Source organism: Elgaria multicarinata, chromosome 2 (assembly GCF_023053635.1).
Source record: "Elgaria multicarinata webbii isolate HBS135686 ecotype San Diego chromosome 2, rElgMul1.1.pri, whole genome shotgun sequence".
In the NCBI taxonomy this organism is placed as follows: domain Eukaryota; kingdom Metazoa; phylum Chordata; class Lepidosauria; order Squamata; family Anguidae; genus Elgaria; species Elgaria multicarinata.
In genome coordinates this window covers 13,207,324-13,227,522 of record NC_086172.1, presented here as the reverse complement: position 1 = coordinate 13,227,522, position 20,199 = coordinate 13,207,324, and the positions used below count along the sequence as shown (strand labels likewise).

The 20,199-nt window shown below is 40.2% G+C and overlaps 2 protein-coding genes across 5 annotated transcripts in view; one reads left to right on the top strand and one right to left on the bottom strand.

The window, feature by feature from the left end:
• Positions 1 to 1,283, bottom strand: part of LOC134392056 (UDP-glucuronosyltransferase 1-6-like) — a 41,772-nt gene extending 40,489 nt beyond the window's left edge. Inside the window, exon 1 of the mRNA XM_063116045.1 lies at positions 360 to 1,283. Within this exon, the coding sequence (XP_062972115.1) occupies positions 360 to 1,223 (864 nt within the window). The 5' untranslated portion in view covers positions 1,224 to 1,283. The remainder of the gene's footprint in view (positions 1 to 359) is intronic.
• Positions 1,284 to 1,634: 351 nt separating this feature from the next.
• The window catches only part of USP40 (ubiquitin specific peptidase 40), a 72,119-nt gene continuing 53,554 nt past the window's right edge, over positions 1,635 to 20,199 (top strand). Inside the window, exons 1-5 of one of the 4 annotated variants that reach the window (XM_063116037.1) lie at positions 1,635 to 1,729; positions 2,183 to 2,279; positions 16,282 to 16,497; positions 17,597 to 17,664; positions 19,396 to 19,509. In XM_063116037.1, the coding sequence (XP_062972107.1) occupies positions 16,302 to 16,497; positions 17,597 to 17,664; positions 19,396 to 19,509 (378 nt within the window). In that variant the 5' untranslated portion in view covers positions 1,635 to 1,729; positions 2,183 to 2,279; positions 16,282 to 16,301. Of the gene's footprint in view, positions 1,730 to 2,133; positions 2,280 to 7,780; positions 7,994 to 16,281; positions 16,498 to 17,596; positions 17,665 to 19,395; positions 19,510 to 20,113; positions 20,128 to 20,199 lie in introns of those variants that run through there. The other 3 variants (XM_063116036.1, XM_063116038.1, XM_063116039.1) reach the window with 3 other exon arrangements.

The following is a 20,199-nucleotide window of genomic DNA, read 5'->3' as shown; positions in this document are numbered from 1 at the left end:
TGTTGGGCACTTCGTCTTCTTGAAAGAGGAAGTAACCTGAGGAAGGAAAACACAGGTGGAGAAGTGAGGTAGGGAGCGTGTTAACCCCTGTGTGATGGAGCTCTTAGAGCAATGCAGATTGGTTTCCATATAGTCTCCCATTCAGACTTTGATATGTTCACAAATAGAAACCTCATTTAGTATTTTCAGACCATTCTCATAGACACCTGGCATCTATCAGTGGTGTAATGATTTCTTCTAAACCTGTTCATATTTTTGGTTATTTGGATGTCATTTGCATTCCTTATGGTGATAACACAGATGTAACACTTCCTTTCCCAATTGAATGAACATTTTACAATGAAAATTAATGGACATACCACAGGCAGGACTTTCCCTTCTTCACAGTTTATGCCTCCTATAAAGACCATGTTGGGCATGAAAGGCTTCGGATATTCAAAGACAAAGTCATAACGCAAAAGCCAGATTGAACCATTTCTGTAAAGTGTTGGTAAGTGAACATCTCGCTGTAGAAACTCTGAAGCAATATCTTGATACTTGTTATATAGAATCTTAAAAAGTGACGTCTCTACAGCATTAACGAACAGATTAACCACACGTTGAATGAAAGTCATTTGGTCTGTGTACTTGGTATAGCATCTTGGGATATAGGAAACTGGGTTTGGAGACTTACAAATTGCATGCTCTAAACTGCATGGGAATCCACGAAAGAAGTATACAGAAGGGATGGAAAGATATTCAGCTAGGATGACTCCACATGGCAAAGCTGGATCTGTAAAAAGTGCATCAAATTGGTGGTCTTCCAGGTACCTTATGAGTTCTGCATTCTTCAGAAGGCTGTCACAATTGTCAAAAAACATATTTATTAAATACATGATGTTCCGATACTCTTGAAGAATTGTGTAAGGAAAAGAAACCTTATGGAATAGGTTTCTTGCAAACTTCTGAAATACAGCATCAAGATCCACCTGTGTGTACGGCACGGCATATGTTTTCTGCTTGTAATATTTCGATCCTTTTAAGAGCAAATTAATTTCTGGTGCCACCACTGTTATCTCATGACCTCGTTCGCTGAGCTTTTGTACGACAGCAGACATGCTGAGCCAGTGACTTCCATCTTGAGGTAGCACTAGCAGCTTCTCACTTTCAATGAAGGTGAAGATGGTAAGCAAAGAGAGAAGCCATATAGCCAAGCTCCCAGGCTGATGAAAAACAAAAGCCATCACTCTGTTCACAAAAATGTCATCAATGGAAGGACCCCCTTGCGTACCTTGTGCTAGCTTCTTTTATCCTTTTAATGCAGATTATGAAGCAGAACTCATGCTATCTTTCTGGTGATCTATTCTATCCCAAGTTGTATCAATCATTAGCTAATCATCATCCACTGATCCAAAACAGCCCCATGATAATATGTGTCTTGCCAAAGTAGCATCAGGTCAAAGAGCACTGAATGAAGAGCTACTGCAGTAATGCAACAGTTAACTAGAGGGGATCAGGAAAGGGAATAGGCTAATTTGAGATGCAAATGAGTAAAGACAGCTTTGTCCAGCATATAGAGAGAGCTGCAATTCTGGATGAGATAAAAGCCACAATACCACGCCAAAATGTGGCTTCGGAAGAGTAACTAATTACATTTCTATCCCACCCAATAACCAAAGCTCTCTGGATAGTTCTCAATAATTATGTTGTGGTTTGGTGTGATGTCTGAATTGGAAACAACAACAACATGGTTAGTGATTGGAAACATCAGAACCCATAATTTGAAGTGAGTTTTTAAACCATAGTTTTTTCTAACTATGGTTAGGGGTAATGTCTGAATTTACAAACTATAGTTTTGACTGTTAGTTCACTATAGAAACTAGCAGCTTCTTAACTATGGGTTGTCTTTGCATTCAGTGTTCAAGGCTGGGTTTGGGACCGAAACAGCCTTAGTCACATTGGTGAATGACTTCTGCTGAGAACTGGACAGGAGGCGCACATTTCTGCTGGTTCTGTTGTAGCTCCGGAGCAGTGGGCTGATATAGATGGGAGGAGGGGACCATTTGGGAGAGGCGCAGCCTGTGGCTTTTGGCAAATGGGCTTATTTTATTTCCTGTGCTTTTGAATATCTACACAAAGGTGCTGGGAGAGGTTTGGGTCAACATGCTGACAGTGCCCAGCTCTGTCTATCCTTTTCAACTAGTGCCAAAGAGGCTGTGGAAGTGCTGAACAGTTGCCTGGAAGCAGTGATGGATGGGATGTGGACTAACAAATTGAAGCTCAATCCAGACAAGACATAGGTAAGCTGATCCAGGATTGTGAACACAGCCTGTTTTAGATGGGGGTGGTTGTCCTCTGAAGAATCAGTTTTTGTAGTTAGGGAGTGCTCTTGGATCCAGCATTGCACCTGGATGCCCAGGTAGCTGCTGTGGCCTGGCTCAGCTTTGGTTGGTGTGCCACTTGCGTCCCTTCCTGGAGAAGACTGACCTACGACACATGCCTCGATCACTTCCAGATTAGGTTACTGATTAGATTACTTCCAAGAGCTGCCCTTGAAGAATGTTCAGAAAATGTAGCTGGTGCTAAACGGCACAGCCTGGATGCTTTCTGTTGTGAATTTCTAGCTTCTGATTTGTTTTCAGGCCCAATTCAAGATGCTGGTTCTTATCTATAACGCCCTAAATGGCCTGGGGCCAGGATATCTGAAAGACCACCTTCTCCCATTCAAACCTGTCCATAGGTTGTGAAAGTTTTCTGAGGCTGTGCTTTATGTCCTACCACCAAAATAACCTAAAAGGGGGTGGGTGGGGGGGTGGGCCAAGGTATTTTCTGGGTGAGGATTTTATTTGATTCATTTTTGATAAAAAAAATATATCAACATTCAAAAACATGTTTTAAATGGGACAGAAAGAATTTGTGATTTAAAATTTGAATATGGGAGAAATGGAAGTGTTTGTCCATCCAGGCCTTGGGCTTTGAGTGCCTAGCTTTAAAAGCCTGGGTTTGAATCCCTGTGTATTTAGCCATGATAGTGCTGGATTGCCACCCCTTTGATTTTGATTTTGTTTTGTTTTGGGGGGCAGGCTCCTCATCCTTTGCAACTCTATGGCAGGCAGGTAAGAACAACATGCTCCTTTCCATGCTGGAAATGACTGTACTTACTGAATTTGACCAGTGCAGATGATTGAGATTTAGTTCAGTTCTGTTAAGAGTTTATGAAAATTCACATATTTCTTCATATTCATGAGAGAAAGAACTTGGGATTTTAAAACAACAACAGCACCTGAATGCAGGAGAAAGCAACTCTTACAGAATAATCCATTCCTATTCTGTAGCCCTGAATATGGAATTTCCTCCTGAAAGAAGTTAGATTGGCCACATCCCTGAAGGCTCTTAGGCAAGCAATAAATTAAAACGGGCTTGATATCTCTGCTGCTGACTATGCTTCACAGCTGGTTCATAGTCAGCAACAGAGATATCGAGCCCGGTGTAATTAGTTTTATGGGAGTGACACTGGCTATTTAACCTTGGGCTTTATAATTGGAGTCAGCCCTTTTTTATACATACACAGGAGCTCTGCTTATTTAGGGGTCACTGAAGAAGACACCTATGTCGAAACGCGTTTGACCTGTTTTTAACTATTTTGTTTTAAACTATTTTGTGCACTATACTATACGGCTCTTATTAGTTTTTATGTGCTATCTCTGCACTTTCAATGTGAATCAATGTTCATTATAGCCGTCAAGCATTGGTGATAATATTTTGTAAATGCAACCATTTTCCTTAACTCTTGTCTTGCAGACAACACGCTAAGCCATAGTTAGGCCACTGACCCTTCTGCAGCAAATGGTTAGGGAGCATGTTTAAACCTTGGTAATGCAGCCACCATGGTTCACATGACATGCTAAGCCACATTTAGCTCCAAATCCTTAACCACCGTGGCTTAGTGTGTCATTTGAACAGGGTCAAAATAACTTAGAAACAGTCATGGAACATATAAATATGGTTTGGACACTGAGTTCCTTTGGATCTTACTCCACATGCAAATAGAAAACAAAGGGGATAGATGTGCTGATCAACTGTTGGTACATGTATTTAGGTTCTTCCATCAAGGTGGCAACTTCTTGGCTTTTTAACCCAGGAATTGCTGGGGGCAAGCAGAGCGCACTAGGGGTGCTCTTGTCACTTCCGCTTTTAATTAGCAACCCAGGAACACCCTGTTCCTTCGTTGTTTTGTGATGTCTGATCCAAGAAACATGAGTTAAACAACTTAGAGGTAACCCAACAACAAACCATGGGCAATTGTTGGGTTAACTCTGGGTTGTTTAACTCAGGAATTGCTGATATGACATGCAAACCATGCTATAGACCTGGATAACTTGTAACAACAAACCATGGGTTGTTGAACCATGGGTTGTCATTACAGGTAAACCTGGAATTATGGGTTAACTATTGCTTGTTAACAATGAAAAACACATGAAGACCATGGTTTGCTATTAGGTTGTGGGTTTTTTAAACTATTGGTTGTTGTTACATATTAACCCAGAACTGTGGTTGTTCATGGATTGTTTCAGTAAGCTACAGAGGCATTCTGGCAAAAACGGTCAAAACCCCATCCTCTTTACATGCCAGTACTGCTATGCTGCAAGGCAGCTGGAATACAGGGAGGAAGTGGGAGAAGGAGGAGGGAGTCAAACCACCCAGGGAGTGAAAACAAACCATGGTTTGTTCAGTCATCTTCCAAGGAAACCCCGGGTATGGCAACAAACCATACCCAGGGTTTAAATAAACCATGTTTTAAATAAACGATGGGTTAGTGTTATGTGAGAATCAGGTGAAACAGCATCTGTTTCATATACTGAAGATAACTTTACAAAAGACTGTTGGAGAATGTGTTCTTTACCAGTAATACACGGATGTCTTCTTCACTGTAGGACACTCAATATGTCTTTGGTGTGAAGTTTTTGGAGGGCTTAAAAATTTAGTTCTGACACTATAAGAACTATTTCATACACACCAAAGACCTTTTAGCTCAGCCATGGTCTTTCATCACCGAGAGCTTCTCACATACAGAAAAGTCCACAAAAAGAAACAGAAGGAGAAACCTTATTGTATGTCGATATGAAGGTGAAATCCCACAAGCCATTTCGAAGAAGAAAGGAGAAAAACTGCTCAACATCAAGACCAGTACAATTCCTGCCTCCTGCTTAGTATAACCTAGATCTGATGTGTGATTACTGGCTTCTTAAACAAATATTTACTGTTTCTATATATCCTTCAGAAACCTGGAAAAATGACAAACAATTATTGCCATTAAGCAGTAACTTTCACTGCATGGCCTTGAATACATTTAATGAGTAACTCTTCTGCATGATGTTGAATCAGAAAACTAGAGATAATGTGCACTTTTCACTGCAAAGAGACAAGAGCATCTGCAACCTTTCCTAAGGGCGTTTCTGGAGTCTGATTCAGCACCCCAGAGAACTGCAATCCACATCCCACATACAGAGGTAAAAGCCAATAAGGTCAGATGGTGGAGCAGATTCTGCTCAGAGCATTTGATTTGTGCAATCTATTACGACACAGGGCACTACAATCAGGCATCACAGTCCCACACTGATCAACACAGAAGGAGAGCAACTAGGGTCATCACCAGCAATTATTTACCAGGAGGTTGCCATGCTGCAAAGCAAAGTGCTGCCCTCCAGTGCCATCTTTATTTGGTTTTGTTTCAAAAGAGTGCTTTTGCGTTTTGAAACTCAGGCCCCATCTCTGCTTTGTGCTTAGGTTCTGGGGCACGTTTCTTTTCTTATAGGCCTTAGCTAGACCTAAGGTTTATCCTGGGATCATCCCAGGGTCATCCCTGTTCATGTAAATGACACACAGGGGATCCCGGGAGCAGGCAGGGATGACCCCGGGATGATCCCGGGATAAACCTTAGGTCTAGCTAAGGCCTTAGTCTCACTAGTTTGCCTTCTGGGAAATTAGTGTTTTGTGACCAGCCATGTCCACCATGGCAAGCATTTTATGCATAAAGATGCCTCCCATGGCAGCCATTTTCTGAGAGTGTGTACAACACTCTCTCAAAATTTCAAATATGCCAACCAAACCAGAACATTTGGGGACCCCAGGTCTAAAAGTTTATCAGTCAATTATAGGGTGCAGGTTCACACTAGCAACCAGGGCAAACGGTATAATATAGGTGTCCTCCAATCAGGCCACCTTGGACTTATGTAGTGGCCACATTTTCTATCAGGACATTTCTGAACCATCTTTAAAGGAAACCCAGACAAAATGCATTACAGCAATACAGGCTGAATGTTGCTAAAGCATGGATAACTGAAGCAAAGCTCATCTTCTCCAGATAAGAATTGCAGTGAATGTACCAGACTAAGCTAGTAAAAAGCTCTCCTAAGCACCACAACTACCTGAACTTGCCCAGTTAGCACCAGCCCCAGAGAACTCCCCATCTAGGACTGGTTGCAAGGTTCCATCAAGAGCAGTCCTAAACAGCTTGGGACTAGGTTATCTGAAGGAATGCCTCCTCCCATATGTACCTGCCCAGACCTTAAGATCTTTTTCAGGGGTCCTTCTCCGTAAGCCCCTGCCAAAGGAAGTGAGGCAGGTGGCTACCACGATAGGGTGACCATATGACCGGATTTGCCTGGATTTGCCCGGTTTTTTATGTCAAATCCAGGAGGGGGAGGGGAAATCCGGATTTTCCAAAGATCAGCTCTAATGGGAATTAACAAAAATGCTTATAACTCTGTCATTTTTTAAGATAGACATGAAACTTGGCATGATAGTAGCTCTTAGGAAGGGCTTTAGTCATACCAAATTTGAAACAGATCTGTTCATCCATTGATTTTTTAGGATTTTTTTAAAAATTGAGGTTTTAAAATTATTATTTTTAAAATCGTCATTTTTAAAGATAAAGACATGAAACTTCGCACCGTGATAGGATTTAGGTAGAGCTTTAGCCACACCAAATTTGAAACAGATCTGTTCATCCATTGATTTTTTATATTGTCATTTTTAAAAGAGCTGAAACTTGGCACCATGATTGCTCTTAACAAGGAGTTTAGCTATGCCAAGTTTGAAACAGATCTGTTCATCCATTGAGTTTTAGGATTTTTTTTTTAAAAAAATTGAGGTTTTAAAATTATTTTTTAAAAACGACATTTTTAAAAGATAAAGGGCTGAAAGTTGGCACCATGATAGCTCTTAAGAAGAGATTTAGCTATGCCAGGTTTGAATCAGATCTGTTCATCCATTGTTTTTTTAGGATTTTTTAAAAAGTTCAAAGTTTTAAAATTATTGTGTTTTAAAACTGCTGGAGCCATATCCTTCAAACTCAGGTTGTCAAACCTCCTCTTTGGGGTTTTGCATATTGAGCAGTTTCAGTCCTTGGCATTAAGGGGATCTCCAGTCTTTAGGTAAACTGCCACAACACCCACCCTAATGTTAGAGTAGAGAAACTTCTGACAATCATACACGAGCTTTTTTAAAAAATTGAAATTAAAAAAAGCCAGCCATCCAGCTGGCCAGTAGCAAACCCTGTTAACAACAACAGCAGCTTGCAATGAGTGAAGATACAGTTACAAAAGATATTTGACGGAAGGGGAGAATGTAACACACAAAGCATAGCAAAAGCTTCAAAGTACAGCAAAACCTACAAAAGTAGGAGTGCGTGAAGTTAATTTCAGATACATTGAATCTCTCACTTGTTCTTTATTTCAGAGATTTTAACATTAAGATGCTATGTAGAACAGATTTGTCTTAAATGTGTGCTGTAAAATCAGACATGTGACCAAGGCTATGTTCAGGTGGGCACGCCCCCTTGGTGCTGGACATGACCCCTTGGGGGCCAACCATGTTCTCCTCCTTTTTGGTTTCCAAAATATGATCACCCTATACCAGGAGAAAGGCCTTCTCTGCTGTGGCACCCCGGCTGTGGAATGAGTTCCCTAGAGAAGTTCACCTGGTACCTATGTTATACACTTTTCGACGCCAGGTGAAGACCTTTTTATTTTCCCAGTATTTTAGCAATTTATCATCTTAGTCTTTTAACTTTGCTTTTTTAATTATATATTTTAAATTTGTTTTTTTTAATCTCTGCATTGCTGCTTGGTTTTCTTCTGGTTGTACTTTTATATTGTGGTTTAAGTTTTATACTTTAGGTTGTACTTTGTGGTTTTAATTTTTGTGAACAGCTCAGACAGCTCGGCTATTGGGCAGTATAGAAATGCAATAAAAAAAATTAAAAAATGAGGTGGCAAGTATAAGCAAATGAAGGCAACCTATGTAAGACTAACTGCTGAAGAGAGAATACTTTCAATAGTAAAAGAAGGATTTTTAGCCGTATATGATCCTATAATTATTCTGAAATGGTTGAAAGGACATAATATTGTAATATGTACAATACTATGTTTATTGTAATATATTTATTATAAAGTAATTGGGTTTTTTCATTAATTTTTATGTTTATATGGCGTATTTATAAGGTAATTTACCTGGAGTTGTTATATATATATATATATATATATATATATATATATATTCTCTCAGTATTTTAACACCTAATTTAAGTTAAATTTAAACTTTGCTGTTTTAATTCCGTATTTTAATCTATATCAATTTCTGCTGTGTGGTTTTATCCCGGTTGTTCTTTTTATATTGTATTTCTGTTGATTGTTTTATTATGCTTTTCATGGTTTGGGCGGTATAAAAATGTAAAATGTAATAAATAAATAAAATTTTAATTTTTGTGAACCGCCTAGAGAGCTTCGGCTATTATGCGGTATAGAAATGTAATAAATAAATAAATATGAAGAGCGAAAAAAGAAAAAGGGCACAAAGCAGAAGGTGAAGGCGGGTGCTGAGGGCGAAGAAACATTTTCTGAAGGGCACAATCCTAGACATGTTTTTAGACAGAAAAGGAAAAAAAAAGTCGTACAACTCTTTGACTTGCTAGTAGGGAATGCTGGGAGTGATTAGGACTTTTTCTGTGTAAACATGCATAAGATCGCGCCCTAAAAGTCCTCCTTGATGTGCGGCGCAGGTAACTTCATGCGAGTATTGAAAGAAATACAATCCCCACAAGCCATTGCGACCAGCCTTCTTTTGAGCCGACGCGGATGAGGGGAAAGCCCGCGTTCGGTCCAAGGACCACAATTCCCAGCATCCTCTCTAGGTTCAGGCGCCTGCTAGGAGGAAGCAAAGCGGCCTTGTGGTGGGTTTTGTTGGCGGAGCGCTGTTGGCTGTGAGTGGGAGAGAAATGGCGAAGGGGGGGGGGAGGTTCGAGAGCGGGCGGCGCTGCGGCGGGATGCGGGGTGCGTCTGTCGCCTCAGGCGTCCCTGGGCTGAGGGGGGGCGAGGCCCCAACGGCCTCCCTTCGCCTCATAAAACGGGGTGGGGGGGTGGGGAGGGGGCGAGGCGGGTGCAGCTGCTCTTACCTCGGCCCGCGCCCGGAGCCCCCTTCCTTCCTCTCCCCCTCAGTCTCTCTCTCTGTGGTTGCGGCCGGAGCTCTTGCAGCCTCCCACAGACTGACTTCGCCGAAGTGTCGAAGATTTCGACAGATTTCGCCGTGATTTTCTCTCCCCTCGCAAGACGCGTGCCACGGATGCCCTCACGGCGGGCCCGACTTCCCCAACCTGTGCCGGTGCTTCAACACCTCAAGAGCGGGCGTAGGAGGGTTCGTGTGGCTGCGTAGAAAGCGCTTCCCTTCGCGTAGAAAACTAGCCTGGCAGGAAGAAGGTTTTTTTTAGCCTCATCGTCTGCCTGCCCAGAGGTTTTGCTCCCACCCCGTATTCTACAGCAGTGGTTCCCAATTAGCTAAGTACTGCAGACCCCTTGTTTTTCAAATGCCAAGCCATGGACTCCCTACTTCTGAAAATTTTGTTATCTGTATGGTAGTTACCTGTACAAAGCAATTTCTTGGAGAAAATATGGGGTAGCCCCTAATAAGCGAAGGATTTTAGGTATACTAAAAAGTAGGCCATAAAAATTGTGATATTACCACGCAAAAATGGCAATGATTTAGTTAGGAATATAAAGACGAATTTAATTTTACTACCGTCTAGTTTACAATTGAACAAATTATGACATGTCTAGCAGCTACTAAACCTAAATGTGATGGGAGAAATCATGCCTCTTTTTGTCCTGAACAATCCTTTCCACATCCGGTTCAATATTTCCTACTTTTAATCTCAAATCTGGATCAACATCAAGCTGATTTCTATGCTTGTTCTTCATATAACAAAATGTCGAAAATGTTTGTTCACGAAGATATGTGGAATGAAAGGGAACTAGATGTTTCAAAGCTTTTTCACCTAACTTCTTATAAAAAGGAAAAACCTTCACCCAGAATTGGTCCAGTCTATATTCTTTGAAAAATGATTTAAATGATTTTTTATTTATTTATTTATTTATTTATTACATTTTTATACCACCCAATAGCCGAAGCTCTCTGGGCGGTTCATAACCATCACAAGTCACGTCAACAAGTGCATCTTGCTCTTCCACAGATAGTTAGTTGTACATCACCACATTCAGAAGGATTCCTTATCCATGAGTTTTCAGGATTAGGTGCAGGGAAGTAATCTCTGCAGCTAGTCGTTAAATCACGCAGGTCACACATGACGTCACCGTCGAAGCAAACAGAGCACGGGAGATGGCATATTTTCTTTTATTAAAATGCAGACCTTGCAGAGCTAATAGGTGAATGGTGCCACGGGCCCCCTGGGTGGGGGGTCCGTGGACCACCAGTTGGGAACCACTGTTCTAGAGAAACATTCTGTAGGCTGGAAGCAGGGTTCACAAAACTGGCACATGAACAATTCTACCAACGCCTTTCCCCTGACATCTAGTTTTCTATGTGGAGAATTTGTGTGTGTATTGGGTCACACTCCATCATGAGAAACCCCCCCCCCAACTAAAGTCTAAAATGATACAGCCCAGAAGGTATTGGCCAAGTAGTTCAGTCACAGGCAGAATATGTTTTCTCTGTCTTAAAATGGTTGGCATTTTAGATTTCTTTTTAGCACTCCTTCCCCCCCCCCTTTCCAGCACTTTTTGTTGTTGTTAATTTGACGCAAAAATACTTGTGCCTCATGCAATAAGTCTGCTTATATGTGATGAGGGAACACAGAATGTTTATATGGACAAATGCTTTGCTTCTGCTTCTAGTTCCCACACCTTGCATCAGCTTACGATTTTTCCTTTAAACCAGTGTCCCATTCGTTGACCTGGTTCATATAGCACAACAGCCCATGGGTAGTCAGGCGTGCCCACCACTTCTGTTTTTGCATAACAATCCATGATTGACTCCTTTGTATCTTGCTTAGTGTGTCATCCAAACCTGGAGTGTTGGCTTGTTATTGGCTTACCCGCTTGGTTGTTTAGACCCTAAACAATCCAGTGCCCTGAGTTCAGACAACATGCTAAACAGCCTACAAAGGATTCAATTGTGGGTTGCTCAGCAAATATGGAACTGGCAGGCAAGCTGCCACATCCATTCTCCCATGTACAACTAACTGCCCATGAGTTGTTTAATTAATGAGCTGTCAAATCATGGCCTTAGTTAAACCTAAGGTTTATCCCGGGGTTGGCCCTGCCTGCTCCCAGGATATCCTGTGTGTCATTTTCATGAACAGAGATGACCCCGGGACGATCCCGGGATAAACCTTAGGTCTAGCTAAGGCCCATGTGAACCGGCCCAGTATCTTGGTCATTGGTCTCATTCTTTCCCTGGTGTGCTAATTGCCTTCCTGCTAAATTAGCTACTTCCCGGTAGCTAATTACCTTGTAGTAAGTGTATATGTAATGTCACATCAATAAGCAGATAAATAAGGGAGTTGCCCTGCATTTGCACTTAATCTATTAAAGAAGGGGCCTGTAAAATTAATTTAACAAGTAGTTAAATGTACACTTTTGTAAGTTACCACTTGTTAAAATAGACGTCTATAGTCATCAATCCATTTGCTTCCACATGATGAGGTCTGTATAATGATAACCATCATGTAAGAGGCTCATTGCATAGAATTGCCCTATTTTGTGGGACCATACATTGCTAAATGAAGTTTACCAAATTTGTAATTGGAAATACATTTCTGAAAGGGTATACATGCCATATATGATAACTTTTTTTTTATGCCCAAACTTGCTCTGATTTATAGTATTCCTATGCCGTTAAAATGTGGTGTAGCCAAGTCACCTTTCTTAAATGGTCTGTTAACTGACTACTTTTGTTGCTAATATTTATCTTAGAGAACTATGTGTAAGCTTAATTGAAGTTTTTGGAAGATTTTTTTTCTTATGTGTATGAAACAGCAAAAGGACAGTCTCTTTGAAATTTATTATAGGCGATTGATGTCTTCCACCCAGTGTTAATGGCAGTAATGTCCATCACTCATTAACAAGCTGATTAACAAAGAAATATATTCATTTCTTTTTTTTCCCTTTCCTTTCTTTTTCTTTTTGAGTTTTCAAAGTAAGATATAGTGAGAAAAAACAAAAATGAAACACATTAATAGTAATTCAAAATCCTTACCCGTTCCCTCCCAATGCTTGGTCTATTTCAGAGTTTTTCTTCTTATGTCTTTCATTTTCTTTTCTATTCCAGGGTAGTATTACTTGCTATTAATTGCCTTGTGGCGGTCAACAAGAATCCAATTAATACTTTTTCTTTTATTTTTCTATTTTCTTTAACATACATATTCAATAAAGCTAACTGGTGTTTTACAAATCTCTTGGTCAGTAATTTTTCCTATTTCTTGAAAATCTTAACCTTTCTACATTCTACAAAACTTCTTAACCTTTCTACATTCCCACCACATATGAATTTGGGTTCCATTATTTTCATTCCTCTCCAACACAAAGGTGACAGATTCCTATTGATTTTTGCCAGCCTTACAGGTGTCAGATACCTGTGAAACTTCAGGACTAATTTTAATGCACCTTCTTTTATTTTTGTGGATATTGTTTGAAAGGGGAATCTCTCTCTCAAAAAAAAATTCCCAGTCTCCATCCTCAATCTTTTCTTCAATGTCTTATATTTGTTTTATGTATATTTGTGTTATTACACCCTTATTCTCTTTTCTGAAATGCCATACTTTCAATACTCCTTTTATCGTACTTCCTTTGTTTCTCATTTATCGTTTTATATGTTTTCTACTATAAAACATATTCTGTATTTCTTCTTCCTTTAATTCCATCGGTTACCTTTCTATTTCTACCCATTTTGTAATCTCCTCTTTATTATTGTTAATAGATGTCTTAATTGATATGTATCGTAATATGTTTTTAGATGTGGTTCACTCCATTATTATTATTATTATTTATTTATTTATATAGCACCATCAATGTACATGGTGCTGTACAGCATAAAACAGTAAATAGCAAGACTCTGCCGCATAGGCTTACATTCTACTAAAATCATAGTAAAGCAATAAGGAGGGGAAGGGAATGCAAACAGGCACTGGGTAGGGTAAACAGGCACAGGGTAGGGTAAAACTAACAGTATAAAGTATCTAAAAGAATATGTTTTATAGTAGAAAATATATAAAACAACAAATGAGAAACAAAGGAAGTACAATAAAAGGAGTATTGAAAGTATGACATTTCAGGGATCTCACCATTAACACCAATTTGGGCACATCCAGACTTTGTTATAAAAGGGAAAGCTATAGCTGAAAATAAGTTGAAAGAAATAGGACTGACACAAATGTGAATTTTTTTATGAACAGCAACATCCCATAACAGGAAATATGGAGGAACCGTACACAAAATACAGGAAACTCATGGATTGCAGGGATGCAAATTAGTAGAGTTACAAGAATCAGAAAAATAATAAGGCAAAGCACAAGAGACTTAACAGAACGGGGGAAAATATAGACAATTACAGAGTAGGAGACAATTACATAATGACACAAAATTTATAGACAATTACAAAGTAGGAGACAATTACATAATAACACAAACATGCAGAATCTTAATAAAGCAGGAGATTAGGGGGTATGGAACAATAAAACAGAGATGGGGAAAAGACATTGAAGAGAAGATTGTGAATGGAGAATGGGAATTTTTTTTGAGAGAGAGATTCCCCTTTCAAACAATATCCACAAGAATAAAAGGTGTGTTAAAATTAGTCTTAAAGTGATATCTGACACCTGTGAGGCTGAGAAAAATCTATAGGAATCAGTCGCCTTTGTTTTGGAGAGGATGTGAAAATAATGGAACCCAAATTCATATGCGAGGGGAATGTAGAAAAGTTAGGCAGTTTGGAGATAAGATTTTCAAGAAATAGGAAAAGTTACCAACCAAGACAAGAGATCTGCACTCCCCCTAAAGGATTGGGTCTGTAGTTTGGGGGTGCTGTTGGATCCAGAACTGTCACTTGAGACACAGGTGAACTCAGTGGCAAAGAGCACCTTTTATCAGCTCAGGCTGATATACCATTTATGTCCTTATCTGGAGAGAGAGAGCCTAGCTACAGTTATCCATGCTCTGATAACCTCTTCTTTGGATTACTGCAATGCATTATACGTGGGGCTACCTTTGAAAGCAGTCCAGAAACTTCAACTGGTACAAAACAGGGCAGCACGTTTACTAACGCACTGGCCGGCGAGATATCACGCCAGTCCTTCTACAACTTCATTGGCTGCCAGTCCAGGTCCGGGCCCGATTCAAAGTGCTGGTATTGACATTCAAAGCCCTAAGCGGTTTGGGGCCAGGTTATTTGAAGGAACGCCTCCTCCCATATGTGCCTGCGCGGACCTTAAGATCATCCACAGGGGTCCTTCTCCGTGAGCGCCTGCCAAAGGAAGTGAGGCAGGTGGCTGCTAGGAGGGCTTTCTCCGCTGTGGCACCCTGGCTGTGGAATGAGGTCGGCCTGGTGCCTATACTGTACTCCTTTCGTTGCCAGCTGAAGACCTTTTTATTCTCTCAGTATTTTAACACTTAATTTTAACTTAAATTTAAATTTTACTGTTCTAACTCTGTATTTGAATCTTATATCAATTTTTGTTGTGTGGTTTTATCCTGGTTGTGCTTTTTATACTGTATTTTGTATTTGTGTTTTTAATCTGTTGGTTGTTTTATTATGGTTTTTAATTTTTGTGAACCGCCCAGAGAGCTTCGGCAATTGGGCGGTATTAAAATGTAATAAATAAATAAACTGTTATAATTATACCAACCACTAGGTGTTGCTGTATCTCTTTATTTTTTCTCTTTCTTTTTTTTTAATATCCCAAACTAATTATTACCATTAGGGGTGTGCACGGACCCCCCGCTCTGCCCCGCGGGCCGATCCGAAAATTTCGCTCCGCCCCGCCCATACTCCACTCCTCTTCACCGCGGAGCTCCGGCTCCGAATCGGAACTCCGCAGTGGAGGGGAGTGGTGCCAGGTAAGGCCGGGAGAGAAGGGCGGGGGGGTACCGGGCCCTGCCTCCGTCGCCGCCCGTGCGGCCCAGACTTCCTGGTTGAACCGCGGGCTCAATTGAAGAAGCTGACGGACCGCGGACGGAGGCAGGTAGGGGAGAGGAGGGCGGGGGGGGGTTACTGGGCCCTGACGCCGTCACCGCCCGTGCGGCGACGGCGGCAGAGCCCAGTAAGGGACCAAGGGGGAGGGGGGCCTTACCTGCCTCCGTCCGCAGTCCGTTGGCTTCTTCAATTGAGCCCGCGGTTCAGCCAGGAAGTCTGGGCCGCAAGTGCGGCCTAGACTTCATGGTTGAACCGCGGGCTCAATTGAAGAAGCCGAGGGACCGCGGATGGAGGCAGGTAAGGGAGAGGAGGCGGGGTTTACCGGGCCCTGCCGCTGTCGTCGCATGGGCGACAGTGACAGCGGCAGGGCCCGGTAAACCCCACTTACCTTTCCGGCGGAGCTCCGGATCGAGGCGAAGGATCCGCCTTCACCTCGATCCTCTTTGCCACGCTCCGCCGGCCCCCCAATCCTCTTCGCCTCCGCCTTAAGGGGAGGCGAAGCACCCTGCTCCGCTTCTAATTTGCCGGTCCGATTAGAAGCGGAGCACATCCCTAATTACCATTTCCCCCCTCCCTTTCTCGTCTCCCCCTAAGTTTCTCCCCTCCCCCTCTATGTTGCTGGAAGATTCTGTGTCCCAATTTCTTAGAGCTATATTCATTTCTAGATATCTAATTTTATAATTGACTGCTTTCAATCGGCATATATTGCATAAGTGTCTCTCTTGTGGTTTTATTTTTTAGATACCACCAAGATAATATAATTTATGAAAATGCAAGACATTGTGGTAAAAGGTTTTTTGAAAACATTTCTTTTCTTTAAAGGGCTGTGTTGTGAATTTACAATGTTTGGGGACTTATTTGATGAAGACTTCTCCTTTTTGTCAAACAATCAACGTGGGAAACCCACGTCAAGCCTGAAAGATGCTGAGCCCCCAGTTCCCAGGGAAAACACCAATTTAAGTGGAATAAAAAACCAGGGTGGAACCTGCTATCTTAACTCACTTCTTCAAACCTTGCTCTTCACACCAGAATTTAGAGGTATAGTATCTTAAAATTAAAATTTAAAAATAACGATCTAAATACCACATTTTTTGTATTATTTCATACACTGTAATCTAGTTTACATTGCCAGTTATTGAACCCAGTAAATAATCAAGAAAAATGTGTTTTGTGTATTGTCTTTTTCTGTTTGGAATGGATTGTAACCCGGGGAGTCTAAGGATTGTAACTTTGCCAAAATGAAAGATACAAAGGCTTTAACTTAAAAAACAAAACAAAAAGAGTCCTGGTTATACAACAAAAGTTAACAAATATCTAAATTTAGATATTTATCCAGCGCATGTATATTTTATGTGCTGGATAGCTTTATACGGGTGGATGAAGTGACTGCTTTATCTGGAGGATATGACCCTGTTTATATATCCACTGCTTTAGCCCAAAAAGAACATTTTTTTCTGACGAAGCAAATGCAAAAGCAGGATTTATGAAACCTGTTAAAATATATATCCACTGGATAAATATCTATATAGATAATCCATATTTATTCTGGATAAATATCTGCATAGTGAAGACATGACCTATGTTGAAAAAAATGTGTGAATAAGTTATGGACACATTATAATTGTCTGTTTGGAAAATATATAAATGCTGGATAAACACCCATATAATGAAGAAATTATGTTTTAAAAATATTTGAATGTGATCTTTATGAAATAAGTGTGAATATGGTGAAAAAATCTTACGAAAACGTTGTTAACACATTATAACTGTTGTCTGTTTGGTTTATATGTGGTTGAGTGCTGTGCACTCTTTTTGTGTCTACTTAGTGATGTAGCCAAGCCCTACATACCTGGATGTTGACGAATATGTCTATTGACATTTTAGAATAGCATTTTTTCCATTTTTTGTTTAACACTATGGTTCCAATCGTGTAGTTCTTAATACTGTTACCTCATTTAGTTCAGGGAGAATATGGTACCCAAAATGTGTGTTCATGTCTGCGAGAGAAATATACATTTCTTGATTTAAACAAAATTTACGTGTGTTGTGTGTTTTCCCCAAAACATTATCGTTTGTTCAATTGTGCATAAATGTTCATATGAAAAACAATCTTGCTATTTCTCTCTTTTCATTACAGATGCATTGTTTTCCATAGGCCCTGAAGAACTTGGTTCTTTGGAGGACAGCAATAAGCCTGAGTCAAAGGTTTTCAGTTCTACTTGAATTATCCTCTGCTTTAATCAATTCATAAATAAGTATGGTTTTTATCATGGATGGCAGGTGATATGCATTTTATTTCAGGCACTCATCTAAGCCACAGAGCAAGGATCTTTCAGTATGATTCTGATGCCTTGGCTTCAAGGTAGTTCTTAGAACCATATTTGGGGCATCGAAAGTATTTACAGTGATGCATTCATTTTTTTTTCTGTTCTATTAGTGTTGTTTTCCAGTCCAGTAAATTTTAAGAAGAGAGCTAGAAATACAACTGCTAGGTAGAGGCTTTTTAAAATTGCATCTGGGCAGTTATTACTGATGTTTATAAATAATAAAGGATTCAACAATAAAAAGGATGGATAGATCTTGCCTAGGCTTATAGGAAAGAGAAAGAGATAAACAAGTAGAGGGCTACAGAAGAGCTTTCTAGCAGACAAAGGACTGGAAGCATAGATACGTTGTTTGAATTTCTGGAGGTCCAGCATAAAAAAGACGTGGAATGGGAAGAGAGAAAAAGATAAACTGCCAGTGTATGGTCTAGCAGCTGCCATGAAGCTGACCTGCACCACTGTTAAACATTCCTCTTGGTGTTTGTAGCAGTGTAGAAAGAGTGGATGACAAATTTATGCCATACATTAGGAAACGGAACTACGTCATTCCCTGAGCTTTTCAGTTTGCTTTCAGTCTTCAAAGATCACACCCTAAGCATTTAATCCTCTAACTCTGTGGAAGGAGGACAAATTTCAATACAAAATTTACATTGTTCATAAGAACATCTTTCAGAAACCAGGAGGAATGCATCAGCAAAATTTGCAGCTAAATGTGTTTGGGTGAAAATTTCCCTAAATGCCTTCTGGCATGGATAGGCTCTATGAAACACTAAGAAACAGTTACTTATGGTTTGAAGGGAAGATCTACTCTGTCTCCACATTAATTGCCTTGTGCATGTAGAGTTAGTGCATGCAAGGGAAATTCTCTATCAATGCCTTCATGGCCCTGAGTACCAGGAACTGTGCATGTATTCATGAGTTCGGAGGGCCTGAATTGTCCCCTAACATTTTTATTTTTAAGAAAGGCAATTATATATTGGGTTTGAGCAAAATTAATTTGGTAGAGTTGTTTCTAAAATTATTATTATAAAGAGATCTTACCAACTGGCCAAATTTATATGCAATAATTAACTTACTCTTCATTGAAACGAAGCTGTAATATAGCATTTGGAAACTAAAAAATGCTCACTTGGCTATAGAATATGAGCGAAACAATTTAAAGTGCAATTCACTAAAAGCATGACCAGCCAAAATTAGGCAGACATCAGTCCGACCGATAGTAATGTAAGAAAAAACTGTGCTTAATTCTCTCCCATTGAAATCAATTGGTAGAATCTAGTGAAGGCTTTCTGCTAATAGAGCAGTATCTGAAAGTGGAACTGCATGTGTGTGTGCAATTTCCCTTCCCCTTTTCTACACTGCCAAAACCTGCTCTGGAGGATTGGAGACTTTCTGGAGCTGATTCTGGAATGTACAGGGGTTCTGTAGGGGAGAAGAAAGTCCTATCGTGCAAGTGGGCTTGCATTCTGCCTAACGTTGAACATTGGCTGAATCATGCCATATATTTTTGGGAGGATGTTGGTTAGTTTCCTCTTCAATGCTAAATGCTAATCAATAAGCAGGTTTTAATCATTAAAATAGCTTCTTAAAGTATATTGTCATTTTTGTTTAGGTTCGAATAATCCCATTACAGCTGCAACGGTTGTTTGCCCAGCTTTTGCTCTTAGATCAACATGCTGCATCCACAACAGACCTCACTGATAGTTTTGGATGGAGTAGTAACGAGGTACAATATAGAATTCAAGTGTTATATAGCATTGATCATATTTTTTCTGTTTGATTTTCGTTTTAAAAAACAAAATGAAAACTGCAGATTTGACACCATTATGTTATTTCACAAATGTTTCTATTATAATTTTGTTTGTTTGTTTGTTGCAAAGATCATTTATTAAAGATCTGCATCATCAAGATGAGGAGTTTCAGAAGTACATTATGATACTTGCTTCTCCCATGATCTTTGTCCAAGCTGGTAGGAAGCTGTATGGCATGGCACATTATAAATTCCAAGGCAGTACTAAATACAGAAGTTTCACAAAGTTCTGCAGAGTAGACATAGCAATGGTATTTATAAGTGTGGTGCACTGTGTCTTAGGGCCCAAGTGTCTTAGGGCCTGTTCTAAAAAAACTCTGTGCATATGTGGACTTTGTAGCCAGGCTTCAAAGCACATTTGTTCTGTTTTCTAGCAACTTGGGTAATATCTGAGCCATTATATTACTGTATATTATATTATATTATATTGTATTATATTACAATCTGACTTTTCTCCCTTCTGCATTACTCCCTAACTGGAAGTACTGTGATGTGCAGGCATCTGTTGTATTGCCGACTGATCAAAGTCTCCAGGTCAGTTACGTTTAAATGAATCATTTGTCAAGAGGCAGATGTTGCATTTGGAAACAACCTGTTTAGTAGGCT